The sequence below is a fragment of the Leucopleurus acutus genome (assembly GCF_964270905.1).
Source record: "Leucopleurus acutus genome assembly, chromosome: 9".
Lineage (NCBI taxonomy): Eukaryota > Metazoa > Chordata > Mammalia > Artiodactyla > Delphinidae > Leucopleurus > Leucopleurus acutus.
Window position 1 is genome coordinate 47,443,281 of NC_139144.1, and position 15,250 is coordinate 47,458,530.

At 38.2% G+C, this 15,250-nt stretch overlaps 1 protein-coding gene across 2 annotated transcripts in view; it reads right to left on the reverse strand.

Moving 5' to 3' along the window:
• Positions 1-14,670, reverse strand: part of GLCCI1 (glucocorticoid induced 1) — a 119,891-nt gene extending 105,221 nt beyond the window's left edge. For both annotated transcript variants that reach the window (XM_082846294.1, XM_082846293.1), the window contains exon 1: positions 14,181-14,670. In XM_082846294.1, coding sequence (XP_082702420.1) covers positions 14,181-14,622 — 442 coding nt within the window. In that variant the 5' untranslated portion in view covers positions 14,623-14,670. The remainder of the gene's footprint in view (positions 1-14,180) is intronic.
• Positions 14,671-15,250: the final 580 nt, after the last annotated feature.

The following is a 15,250-nucleotide window of genomic DNA, read 5'->3' on the forward strand; positions in this document are numbered from 1 at the left end:
AGTATGGAGCTATTGAAAGATAATAGCATTTACAATACAAAGTGAGTTCAGTTTACAAAGAACTTGATGTACACAATCGAGGATGCTGAGATGAGTCTTTTATGTCACAGAAAGGATTATGAACTTCAGAATTTTTTTTTTTTAAAGAAAGACTATGTTTATAAAGAAAGACTGTGCAATGGGTAAATTAGAGAGCCGTGACTAATGGCGGGGGAACCACTTAAGAGGCAGCAGTTCTAACAAATCAAGCAATAAGTAATAACGGAGCCGTAAGGGGATGGAAAGAAGCTACCAGATTCAGGACATAATTCTAAGGAGATGGGATAAGATATAGTGATCCGTAGGATGAGAGAAATGAGGGAGGAGGGAAAGTTAATAATTATGCTGCAAGGAAGTTAAGAACCCAACCCAATGATGCTCTGGGTCTGAAAGTCTTATTAATAAATTATTGATTTTCTGCTAGTAGCATAGAAAAATACACTAGACCACTTTTTCAAAGCATGTTACCTAAGGGAATATGATATATTCTATGTGAAACATAGGTGGAATATACTTTAAAACTTCTTATACAGATGGTAACGAGATCAGCAAGAAGGTAAAGAGCATGAGCAAAACATCCAAAGACAATTATAATGATATTTTTAAATATGTGGATATGTAAACTTGCAGGATGTAAGCATTATGTCTGTTTTAATTTGCTATATACAGTTACCACCTAGAAGAATACCCACTCCAGTCAGTAGAAATGCAATAACGACAGGTTTCAACACTTCTTTCAACTTTGAATTTAAATACCAACATAATATTCTGCTCAAAAATCACAAAGCCAACTCCAGCAGAGAAAATGATCATACACTTACTAAGAAAATTAAACTGTAGATAACTGGATTGTCATTCTAAATTACGTTAGATGATTCAGAAAAGGTAATTTATATGTAAACTGATTAATTTGTTTCTCCAAACCCATCCAACAACTTTTTACCAAATAATCCTTAAGTAAATACTTCAAAGAATTCAGCATTTAAGACATGCCTCCAGGGCTTCCCTGGTGGTGCAGTGGTTGAGAGTACGCCTGCCGATGCAGGGGACACGGGTTTGTGCCCTGGTCCGGGAAGATCCCACATGCCGCGGGGCGGCTGGGCCCGTGAGCCATGGCCGCAGAGCCTGCGCATCCAGAGCCTGTGCACCGCAACGGGAGAGGCCGCGGCAGTGAGAGGCCCGCGTACCACAAAAAAAAAAAAAAAAAAAAAAGACATGCCTCCAGAAGGAAATATAATTGTATTATAAATAGCAAATTTCCCCATAACCACAAGGAAGATGTTCAGAATTCTCATCTAGTTAGATGTCCATTGGTTTTATCTTACATGAGATAAGTAAAGTCCCTAAGTCACTACCACTTCGTATATTAAAATTACCTATAGCATTATGAAAAGATGACCATGAATTTCTACTCTATATGGAGAAAGTATCAGGAGCCAGTGATTATCCAGTGATTGTTGAAAAAGGAACGCGAACTTTACAGCATTCTCTCTTTTATACACATACATACACACCACACACACATGCACACAGATATTGTGTAGCCCTTAGGTATAATCAAATTAGGTGACCAATTTTTTTTATCTGTACACAAATTTTTTTAACATTTTTATTTGTAATAGACCCAACCTTAACCAAAATGTCCTCCAATAAGTGATGGGTAAGGAAACTGTGGTACATCATACTGTGGAATATTGCTCAGCAATAAAGGGAAACAGACTATTGATACTCTGAACTACTGTGATAGATCTCAAGGGCATTATGTTGAGTGGAAAAGAGGCAAGCTCAAAAGGTCACATAGTGTATGATTCCTTCTATCTAACATTCTCAAAATGACAAAATTATAGAGATGGAGAACAGATCAGTGATTGCCAGGGGTCAGGGTGGTAGGGGGAGGGAGTGGTATGACTACAACGGGCAGCACGAGGGGGATCTGAGTGGCATCTGACATCTGTGATAGAACAGGTCTGTATCTTGATTATACTGGTGGTTACACAGATCTACACGTGATAAAATCACACACGCACACACATACATACACACACACACACCCCCCAATATAAAAATCCTGGTTTGATGTCATACTATAATTTTGTAAAATATAACCGTTAAAGGAAAAGTGGGTGAAGGATACGTGGGAGCTCTCTGTATTGTCTTTGCAACTTCCTGTGAATGTAAACTTATTTATTTACTTTTAAATTTTTATTGGGGTAGAGTTTATTTACAATGTTGTGTTAGTTTCAGGTGTACAGCGAATTGAATCTGTTATACATATACATATATCTACTCTTTTTTAGATTCTTTTCCCATATAGGCCATTACAGAGTATTGAGTAGAGTTCACTGTGCTATACAGTAGGTCTTTATTAGTCATCTATTTTATATACAGTAGTGTGTATATGGGTGACCAGTTAATTTCTTCGTCCTTAAGTATATACAGAAACTTTAAGTTAAAATCAGACTGTAGGATTATACAATTATAAATATCATAATCCACAGTACTAATCATATTTCTAGTCTAATTATGCTTACTTATTGCCTTGTCCTCCTGACACTGATAACAGTAGCAGGTTTGGTGAAAGTTTTTCATGAAGGAAGAAATATTTCCTCCATTAAGCTGGTTAGGAACAGTTTGGTAGGAAATTATAACTCAAGTAATAACTTTTTTTTTATAAGGACAAAATCATCCAGAAGAAAACTTGGAATATTTATCTAATTTAAAAGCATACCTTTCCACAGAGAAATGTGAGAAATAAAATCATTAGTACATATGAATTCTTTCCCTTTTAGGGGTTAATTGAATACAAAATTTCTTAGAATTTTAAAACTCAGACTAGAAAGGAAATGGAAAAGATCTATTCATGTTCATTTATAACAACTTCTTAGGATATTAGTTAATCCTGCTAAATGTCAGTAGAACATTTTATGTAGCAATGAGAAATTACACTATTCAGTAATATATTTTTACAACCTCAGATGAACCTCAATCTTGTGTAACTGACTTCCTAAAAAGTTTGTGTAAATAACACTTTGCTAAATTGAATAATTTTACTTGCGCGTAAATTAGATATTCTCTAAAGCAAACAAACACCCCAAAATCTGCTCTACACTTAAAAATTTTTACATTGCAATAAAGAACAAATTAATATGTAATTTATATTCTCATTGCTTGCTTAGTATAATCATGATCTTTATGATAGATCTAAAAACATTTAGATTTTTCATTGAAAATGCCCACCAAATTTTTGGCATGACGGTTTTTTGAATTTCTCCAAATATAACAGCTTCAGAAGCTGATTTCATGTTAATCCCACCATGCTAGGCCAGACTTTAGCAGAATATTATAATATGTCCAGGCAGCAATATAGCTTATACCTAGATATAATATAGAAGCCACAAGATAATGCTCTCCTAAGCTTCATCTAATAAGGGAAAAACACATATAAACAAGTATTTGGTATTCAAAAAAGAATACCAAGAAGTGCAACCTAATCTTGAAAGATAAGCACAGAACATAATAATTCCCATACGAAGTCCAAACCTCGGAGAAGATAGTGGGTCAAATTCTTGGCAGATTTTAAATGACTTGACCTTGTTGAGAAAAATGAATGTGAGCACCCCAATAGCACCTAGAATACGTATTCTGTGAGGGTTAAACAGAGCTCCTCAGACATAGCGGGGACTCAATAAATATTTATTGTGTAAAACAGGGAGAAAATGCATTAGTTTTACTCATCAACATACTGCCAACAACTACAATACCTGAAAACAAAAATTTCTTGAATGAACAGTTATCACTGAAATTACATTAAAGCTACACTCATCTTTGGCCATGTGTTAACCAAAAAGACAAAGAGTGGGAAAATGCAATCAACTGACCAGGTATTTTTCAATAACAGGTCACTTAAATATGTAAAGAAAGAACAGAATTTTAAAATAAGTTTTTTAAAGCTATCTGGCAAAATATTGCAGAATGTTGTAGCTTTTTTCCAAAAACTGATTTCTGAGCATAGTCTAACTCCCTAATTTACAATGCTAATGAAACTGCATTTAGCAATGTTTGCTAATCCCTGTTTAGTAAGTATTAGACACTTAAATGAAATAACCTGACTTTAAGCAGGAAAAGGATAGTTGATTCTTTTCAGGGAGATGCACCAGAGAACCTCCAAAACACTTTGGAAGAAAGAAAATGACACTGTCACAGAACACTCAAAAATATCATAATTTGTTTATAGACTACCAGCTAATATATAAACAAATCTGTATTTTACTATGATCCTTTTACACATTCGTGGGAAGATCATTTCACAGGTTTACATAAGTATAGCAAAGTTCTTTAAGGTAACTGAGCAACTGAGCTCTACTAGTTTTTATTTTCTAAGATACAAATATTACTTCGTTAATCCAACTTATAAACTGATGTATTTAACTAGAAAAGTAAATAATTACACAAGAAAAGTCATGAGAAACTTCATCACAGAGACTCTATATAACACTTTCAGTATCATAACAATAACAATAAAAATACCATTTCTAATGTTACTTATGAAAGGATTCATGTTCCACACTGACTATCAAAGAGGGCTTAGAGTAAGCACAAGTGACACTGAAAAACGCCACAACATCCTGAAAGAAATGGTTAAAATGGAGATTGAAATATCTTTTCTATTATACATCACATCAGCAAACCTAGAAAATGGAAAAGAGCCCAAGAGGCATAAACTGAGAAGATACTGCACCTTGCTGCTTTGCCATGTGAGTGAAATATAAAAAGATACTATTTTGAATGCTGCTAAATTATCAAAGAATGGTAAAAGTTAAGAATCACAATGTTATGGTTGAATGGAGCCTTATGATGCTGTATTATAAATGTAAAGCTTATGTTATCAAATAGGAAAATGCAAGACTCATTCTACCCAGATTTTAAGATTTCATGTGAAAGGCAATTTTAAAAATTAAATCTAAATTGTGTCTTAACAAAGTGGTAAGTACTTTAAGGACCAAGCGGAAGGCTTACTAATGACATAATAAGGTTTTGAAGTGCTATGACATATTTATATACATATCTGAGGCCTGAATCACTGGGAATACTTGCAGCTATTTTAAGTTCTGTGGACCCTAGAGTTTACTGCCATTTAGCTTTCTCTTCACACCCCACCAAAGCTATTTTTGGCCTTTCTGTGACTTAACTGTATAAGCAATGGGATAACCCATTGTGCATGCTTTCCTGCTCCATAATTAATTGGGTTCCAAAAGCAACTTTCACCTGACCCTGAAGTCGGGACTTAGAGAGTTACATGGCCCTTTGGGCCTTCTGTGCATGCCACCTGATCTTGGGCAGATTACTTAACTTCTCAAGAGAGAAAGAGAAATTATAAAAGTGTTTTATATTGAGTCCCAGTGAAGACTAGTTGCTGACATAAAAGCTCTGTAAATAACTGATTTTACTAAGAATCATCTAGTCTACACAATGCTATAGAAACAATATGGTACTGGCAATAGAAACAGACACATAGACCAATGGAACAGAGGACCCAGAAATAAATCCATGCATATACGGTCAACTAATCTTTGACAAGGGTGCCAAGAATATACAATGGGAAAAGGACAGTCTCTTCTATACATGGTGCTGGGAAAACTGGATATCCACATGCAAAAGAATGAAACTGGACCCTTATCTTACATCATGCACAAAGTTAATTTGAAATGGATTAAAGACTTAAATTTAAGACCTGGAACTATAAAACTCCTAGAAGAAAACATAGGGAAAAAGCTCCTTGACATCAGTCTTGGCAATGATATTTTGGATATGATACCAAAAGCACAAGCAACAAAAGCAAAAATAAACAAGCAACTAAAAAATCTTCTGCACAGCAAAGGAAACAATCAACAAAATAAAAAGGCAAGTTATGGAATGGGAGGAAATATCTGCAAACCATACATGTGACAAGTGTATGGTTTTTTGGATATATACATTTGCTATGTCCAAAATATATATGGAATTCATATAACTCAATAGCAAAAAATACAAATAACCTTATTAAGAAATAGGCAAAGGATCTGAATAGACATTTTCCAAAGATGACATATAAATAGCTAATGAGGGTACACGAAAAAGTGCTCAACATCACTAATCACCAGTGAAATGCAAATTAAAACCACAATGAGATACCACCTCACACTTGTTAGAATGGCTATTGTCAAAAAGACAAGAAAATAAGAAGTGTTGGTGAGGATGTGGAGAAAAGAGAACCCTTGTATAACACTGGTGGGAATATAAATTGGTGGGAATGGAAAACAGTACAGAGGTTCCTCAAAAACTTAAAAATAGACCTATCATATGATCCAGCAATCTCACTTCTGAGTATATACCCACAGGAAGTAAAATCAGTATCTTGAAAAGATATCTGCCCTCCCATGTTCTTTGCAGCATTATCCACGATAGCTAAGATGTGGAGAATCTATGTGTCCACTCACAGAGGAATGGATAAAGAAAATGTGGTATATATATACAATGGAATCTTATACAGTCTTTTAAAGAAGGAAATCCTGCCATTCACAACAACATAGATAAACCTGGAGAACATTTTGCTGAGTGAAATAAGCCAGACAGAAAAACAAATACACAGGGAAAAACAAAAACAAATATGACCTCACTTACGTGCAGAATCTAAAAAAGTCTAATTCATAGAAGCAGAGGGTAGAATGATGGTTGCCAGGGACTGGCAAGTGGGAAAAGTGGGGAGGTCAAAGGGTACAAACTTTCAGTTATGAGTAAGTTCTGGGAATCTAATGTACAGATGGTGACTACAGTCGATAATACTGTATTATATACTTGGAATTTGCTAAGAATAGATCTTAAGTGTTCTCATCACATATCAAAAAAAAAAGGCATCTATGTGAGGTGGTGGATATGTTAATTATCTTGATTGTGCTAATCATCTCACATTGTAAATGTGTACCAAATCATCACACTGTATACCTTAAAATATATACAACTTTTGTCAGTTATACCTCAGTAAATAATAAACTTACTTTTCCTTTAATAAACTTACTTTTCCTTTCCATAGCGGAATCTTTTCCCTACACAACCAAACTCTTAAAAAACCCACCTATATCATTTTAAAGATAGAGAAAATAAGATGCAAACAGTTAAGAACTTACTATAAGTCAAATGTTAGAAGTGGAAATATAACCCAAGTCTCTTGACTCCAAATCCAATATTTTTCAGTATACCTTTCTGTTTCTAAGCCTCTTTTATGGAACCATTCGGAAAATCATTTCTTTGGTCTTTAACTTGATAATTAATTCTAGAGAAAAAAGCCAGGTTATTCCATTAAGGAATAAATGTAGCCACACACTGCTTCATTCCACCTTTTCCAGAAATAAGACAATCCCCAAAGCAAATTTATAGAATCAGTTATAGGGCAACTCTAGTTGTCAGTCAGTGCTCATTCAATCTTATATTCAGTAGTATCAACAGCAATTATTTTATTAGGTATATCATAGGTATTAATAAAGCTAATTAAGCCACAAAGAGTTCATTCATGTCTTGTTTGTTCTGCTCAAGAAAACAATTGTATAATAATTTTAGAAAATGTTTCACTAAATAATTAATATTTTAGTAATATAAAAGTTAAGGTTAGCTATATGGACTATTAACAGAAGTTCACCCTGAGGCCATACTGGCTAAATAAGGGGATATTACTGTCAGTAGTTGATAGGTATTTTATCTTTAGACACTAGGCAGCAAGTTTTAGCAGTTTTTGCCTTCTTGTTATGAAACATCCAGAAGTTTAATGGATTTCTGAATTCTAATAACGTGGAAGACAATTCTGGACATCAACCTTCCCACACAATAATGGATCTCACTAGTTTCTTTAACTCATCCTTATTTTTGGTGAGCCATTATTAAGGTTCACCATAGTTGCATTGCATTAAGTTACAAATATACAGAGTTCAAACCCACAAATTACAGTGATAACTATTAGCTCCTGGTGGGGCTAAATTAACCTAGTACCAGTTGCCAGGACAATCTCTTGAGACCAGAATCTCTGCTAAGTAATTCCTGAAACATCTACCAGTTTACCACCATGTATAACTAACTTTTAATAATCATGGAGAAAAATACTTCTCACTATAATACGATTCAAGAACAGCACAGATTCTAGAAGTACACAGGGCCAGATACAACCAAGTCCATATCCTTGACCCCTCAGGAACCAGGATTTCTCTCACACACACTGTTGCTCATACCCTCCTCTCTGTCTCTCTCCCTCTCTCTCTCGACACATTTTTAGACATTCTGAAAATGTCAAAGCACACCCCAGCACAGTGTAATAGTGCTGTGGAACCAATAGAAAACCTCTTCTTTAGTAATTCTTATAGCTCAGAAATCACAGCTGATGACCAATATCAGTCTCTTTTTAATTAGGAGAAATAGGATAATCCTGTGGAATGAACACTGTATCTGGAATCGGAAGATATGATTTCAAATCCACTTTCTTGCTGAATGAAAGAATATATTGCCTTATATATAGTAAAGCACTCACATGTTTTCTTCCTTTGTACCTACAACAATTAGAGATACAACATAATATTGGGGAGGTTATTGAGTTATTCATGAACTTGCCTCGTCCTGCAAGCTGCCACAATAACATTCACCTGAGGTAAACAACACTGCTTAAAGGTATCTGCCATGTTTGTTCCTACAAAAATGAAATACTAGAAAAGTATTTTTCCACAGTTTGTTCATAATTAAGTATAATCCTGTTTTCTTTAGAATTACTATAAATCCATTATAATTTGTTTTGCAGAATAAGCACAAGTATTATCCTTCTAGAATCAACTGGATGATCCATAGAGTCATGGTCGGTTCCAGGGGTTCAGATGAGGGGTAGAAAGGGAAAGAGACTGGCTTCTGGCTCTTCCATCAGTTTCTCACTCAGGTTTTTCACATCAATAGGTGAGTAGTGTTCTCTCTTTCCTCCACTTAACTTTTGGCAAACCCAGTTAGAGACCATCATCAGATAAGCTCAACCTCTTGTTAAAATAAATAGAATATAGGACAGAAACAGCATCAGTGATTTGGTTTCTTTGACATTTAATGAGAGAACAAAATTATATATTGAAGACAAAAGACAACAGTGCCAGGCACAGACCCAGGACAGGTGCTGTGAAAAAGCCTATCGTGGTGGTGTCTGGGGATTTAAACTCTGGAGAAAAGACTAAACTAAAATTAAGAATAACAAAGTCATTAGTATATACTTCTTGGCAGATTATTAGCTGTATGTGGAAGCTTTGATAAAACAGGCTTTTAGCAATGTTTTAAATTTCAGATTTAAGAAAAATCCTCTCCTACTCGCCATTTGTTGAACACTGCCGTTTATTTCCATTGTTATTCATTGCCATGGAGCCCAATTACTCCTTTGTTTTCTTATTCACATTTAGTCCACATTATCACAAATAAAAATCACAAGGATACCATTACCCTTCAACACTTCCCCAATGTATAAATCCTAATTTGCATTAAATCCTTGAAGCAACATACGTTGCAGTGAATGAAATGTCCTTCTGTAAAAAGTACTGTAAATAATGAAAGAATTTTTAGTTCAATATATATACACGACTTTACATACAGCTAAACTGTCCAAGGTGCTTTTATACACCCTAGGTATACAATATTCAATATGCTTAGAATAATAGTTATTCGAAAGGAATATAATCTTTGAACATAAAACAGTTTAAGAATAAAAAAACTTCTATAAATTCACTTATCTATTTTGCTATTAACCCACTGATGTAGAAATTTTACGTACCATAATTAATGGGAAAAATTAATGAACGCTGCTGATACTCAGTGTAGTTCTCAAAGGCTGAAAACCTTTCCCAAAAATCAGTATCTGAAACCTGTCTCTTTAGGAAAAACAGTCAAAGCTTTAACTGTTTTCAGTCTAGTATAAGAAAGCTTTGAAGCAAGTTAACTCTAAGCACCCAAGGAAAACTATTTTTAAAAGTGGGGGGGACAAACGGAGGACCTTAATTTTCAACAATATCGGCCTGAGAAGTAACTTTATAAGAGAATGTCTGAGTATCTTTAAAAAGAGAGAGAAAAAAGTAATTAAAAATGTTGGAAGTCCACAAACTGAGCATAGCAGTAAAAATGACTCAAGAGGGAAAATTTAATGAAAAATAAAAAACTGAAAGCAAATTAATTGATCAAAACACAGACACACACACATACATGCACACACAATGCAGGCAGTCATTCAGCATTATATGCTAGCTGGCTTTGTATTTTCTTTTAAAATATAATCATAACTTCTCAATGTATAAAATAAGGCTCTCAAGGTACTCATGAAAAATTCTTACCAAATTTCACTCTAGAGTTAATGATATTAGGCATGTTAAATCAGGAATCAACACATGCTATTTTCCACAGCAGGAACTATATAAATTACAAGCTCTTCCATGTTTTTGTTATTAGGTTTGGTACACTTAAAAATAAGCGGTATTCTACATCGAGTGCTCTAACGCAACTGTTTTCATATCTTTTAGAATTTATATTTCATCTCAGTGCTCAATCCTTACAAAAAAACACAAAAAGACCTGCAATTGCTATTTACTGTCTTGCACAATAAAATTGTATCTGTTCTGTTTTTGAATTCATAGATTTTGCTTTATGAAGTTTTCAGAAAGAAGCAACTTTATTATATTTTCATTGTTACTCATGATTTTAGCTTAAAGATCATTAATTTTAACACTAACATCCTGCTATATTCTCATTTGGGTTGTTCTATTTATCTCAAAGGTAGACTTATGTATTACCATTACAAAAAAATAACTATTTGCATAATACTTTATGATTTTACATCTATTACAAACACATCACAGGGAGCCTGAGGATGCATTCAGTAGCTTGTCATTCACCACTTCAAGACCCTTCAGAACTAAACAAGGAGGAGGGTGACATTTTGCTAAAGGCAGAAGAAATGAATATAAATAACAAACTTTGAAGTTTTAAAACTACAAAAGAAAATTTTAAAAATGCAAACAAAAATATGATCATATGCATAAACAATATAATTTCAATTTTTAAAGCTCCATGTCCACTATACAGAGCAAGGTGTTTGGAGATTTATATATCTTCTATTATGATACCCACTGAAATTATCTAAAACTGTGCTACAAAAATAGAGAAAATTACCATCTTCTTGTTAGATTTTATAAATATATTAAAATTGTGCCTATTTACATAATTCAGCTTTTCCTCAGCCTTGTGAAATAATCTGAGTATCATTTCTTTATTATTCTAGACTTAACCCTAAAAATGTGCATATTAAGAATGTTTCAGAGGGAGATAATGATCTAACATATTAAGAAATTATGTTGTCTCATAACTTCTTCTTGGTAAAACAATTACAAAGAAAATTGTTTACATCTTCTGTATTTTCTTCCATAACCACCAGTCCAGATAAAAAAATACTGAATGCTGTTATGTCACCTCTAGTCCAAATGCTCATAGCACTTGAAGCTTCTTGTAAGCAATATGCTTCTATACTAAACACATATCCCTGAGCTACCACCTACCTAATTTAACAGTTTTAAATGTACTTTCAAATACAGCATAATACCATCTTAAACATACACACACATACATACATACACACACACACACACACACACACACACACACACACGGAGTGTGCAGAAAAGGAAGGAGGTGGAGAGCAAGAAATGGAGCACGTTGTTGTTTTTCATTCATGCAGTATAGTGATGTCAGTGTCTGCAGCAGCAGCAGCGGCAGGAGCCTTGACCTGTGGAGGCTACAATCCACTGAAGTCAGAACCTTGCAGAATTCAAAAGAAACTGAGTAGATAATTGTTTGAAAAATTGTTCAACTGTTCATAGCATGAATTTTAAATAGATAAGTAAAAAGAACAGAGTAGTTGTATAGTTTTAACTTAGCTAGAGAGGAGCAAGGCGGGATGTGGAGAGTAACAGAAAGGTAATATCATCAGGGAACTGGGGGCAGAAGAACCTACATTCAAAATCATTTCAGTGTAAGAAACTGACAAAACCACCTGGTGTTAAAAACAGCAGAAAGGCCTCTTCTGTTCCCAATACAAGCTCTCTGATGCAAATCTGTCTCCTGAACAACCAGAGTCAGAGAAGTGTTTTCATCATGATTGCGTTAAAATTGCATTAAACTCAGATGTGACATACTACATACAACAAAGAGGACAGTTTAAGCCTGGTCACAAATTTCATTAAAACTACTTGATGATGGACCTTGTAATTCCTAAGCAATTAAGACTTTTGAAGGATGCAGAAAAACAAGTTGTACTATGATCTGTTGTAAGATGTGTTTATCAACAAAAGGGGAGGAGGTACTAGATGACCAATATATTGTTGCAGCAATTGCTGAAACTACTCACTATGCCCACAAAACCCTCTGAACACAGTCTTTCTGCAGTGCTTATTTTATGGCTCTTACATTAGTCCCTAAAAGAAAATCCCAAAACTCAATCTATGTACTGTTGAAACTAAATCACTCAAAAATTTATGTAACTGCTGCCTTCTTTTCATTCTGTTACCTCTCATTTCATACAGTTCTAGAAAATGTGCAAAGGAGTTGCATATGGCATTAATCTGTTAGAAAATGGTGGCCTTTTCTATAAAATACAGCCAAAGATGTGTGTTCAGTTGTGGTCATTATTAGGGCGATCACGTTGTTTTCATTCATTCATTCAGGATTTGCTGGAGGATGTCAGTTTCTGTAGCTGGCTTGACCTGGGGGAGGAGTGGGGGAGCAAATTCCTTCTGGTGCATACTGATTACAGGATGTATTTCTCGGTGCTCCTGTACACATACCACTGCACTACATCCTACCCTGCCTCACCATCAAGTGGTCTGAAAACAAGGGCCTCAGCAACATGCTAATTACAGGTCAGAAATATTAAAACAAAACACCAAAACTGCAATCTATCTTAACACAATCACTTTCTCCAAGTCTAAGACCTTCATCAAGAAAACTCCATTAAAAAAATTACACATACCACATAAACACTGCACAGGCTCCACAGTGATTCCCTTCCAAGCAGAGATTTTTCCCCTCGGTATGATCCGTTCTCTCCACAATGCAGCAGCAGCATCTGTAGCCCTAGCGTGGTATCTAATAACATGAGCTACTCCTCCCTCCCTTATGAGTTTTACATCCTTGTTTTGGCTAAACTTCCTTTTCTCCCCCAGAACTAAACTAGATCATTCACCGTGTCCCTAAACATAAACCAAACCGCCCCAAAACACAAAACATTAAGGGAAGCCGACAGCATCCACCAGTTCACCATTACCTTTGACACCTAAGGAAAACGAAACTTGAGATCCTTTAACAGCTCAACTGAACTGTTAAGTGTACTTAAAAATAGAAGGAAAAAAGTGAGCACACTCCACAAATAGGTCCTTAGAAATTTACCATGAAAGTCTTGAGTTGGGCATAAACTGTTTCCAGTGCAGTACCGCCCTGATGCATATGACTATATAAAGTAGAGAAAAGAGGGAGCCCCCCCCACAAAAAAAAAAGCCAAACCAAACACTATACACTTCAATTGCACATCCAAAACTGTCCCCTCTACACACCCAACAGGATATCCTTACATCATAACTGGTGCCTCCACCTCCCCACCCCCAAAAAAGAAAAAAAAAATTATCCCGGTAGGCACAGACACATTATAGGAACTTTGTAGGAAAGCACAAAGAGGCTGTGGAGATTACAACCACCACCTTATCTGCTGCCGGAGAGTTTGTGTGCGTGTTTTTTTAAGTGTTTCGCCCAGCTCCTCCTTCCCCCACTACAAACAGCAAACACATGAGTGAGCTAATCAGCTCTTAAACTGAAAAACCTTTCGATACAGGCGAGTGATAGAAGATAAAGCTGAGGGGCGGCAGGAGGGTCAAATAAAAGTTGCTCCGCAGTTTGCTCATCCAAGCCCCGCAGCGACCGCAGGGGGGTGAGGTTCCCAAAGCCGCTTTCACACCTTCGATAATGCACTAGCAAAGAGAAGCCCGGAGAGGCTGAAGTTTCCACGGAGGGCACCGTCGGGGAGACGCAGCCCGGGAGGACAGAAAGGTTGGGCTCGCTACCTCTGCACACGGGCGAGCCGGGGCTCCGTCGCTCAGGTGAGTTGCTCCTCCGGTGGCTCTCTGGGGACCGTCTCGGGCGGCCCTTGGCCCGCGGCGCCTGCTCGGTCGGGGCTGAGGTCGGCGGCGGCGTCGGGCTGGGCGGGCTGGGGCCGCGGGCCGCGCCGGGCCCCGGGAGGCTGCCCAGCGAGGCGGCGGCAGCGGGCGGGCGCGTGGGACTGTGCTGGCTGCCCCGCAGGAGCTGGTAGGGCACCGTGGCGCGAATGGGCTGCAGCAGCCGGCCGGCTCCCGCAACCGGGGCGCAGCTCACGCCGCCGCCTCCCGCACCGTTCCCGCTCCCGGCGGCGGGGGTGGCGGGCGGGGAACCCGCGGCGCTGCGCCGCATCCTCTGCGGCGGGGGATGAGGAGTCTGAGAGGAACTGGAAGAGGAGGAGGCAGTGGACATGGTGGCTCCGCGGGCCCTGGACGATGCCGGCCAACACCGAGGCGCGGAGCGGGAGGCGCGCGAGCGTGTGGGAGCCGGCGCGATAGTGCGTGCGAGTGTGTAAGGGGGAGGGGCGGGGGTATCGTGGAGGGGGAGGAGTCTCTCGGCTCCCCCTTCGCAACGCGCACCCCCGCTGCCTCAGCGAGGGGGGAGGGGAAGGCTGCGAAAACAAACGTCCAACGGCCCCAACCGCCCGACCGGGCTCGGTGTGGCGGTCACGGCCGGGGCCGCGAGGAGCCCGGAGCCGCCGCCGCCGCCGCCCCGGGCATCGCGCTGACAGGGGAAAGGGGCAGCCGCCGGGATCACGCAGATCCGCGGGGTTGCACGCGCAGGAGAGGCCGGCAGCTGCAGGAAGGGCCGGGACCCCTGCTTCTGGGGACCTGGTAAGGGTAAAGGGCCTCGAGGTGCCTGGATGAACGCGAAGCCGCGCCACCGCAAACGCCGCCGCCGCCTCTTCTGCCCGCTCCTCACTCCATAAGGCACCTAACCCCTCAACCCGTACCCCGCCCCCTGCACCGCCTCCCGGCGCTCCGGGCCGGCAGCTGCCGCAACGAGCATTCCCATTGGCTCCGTCGTTCTCCACCAGTAT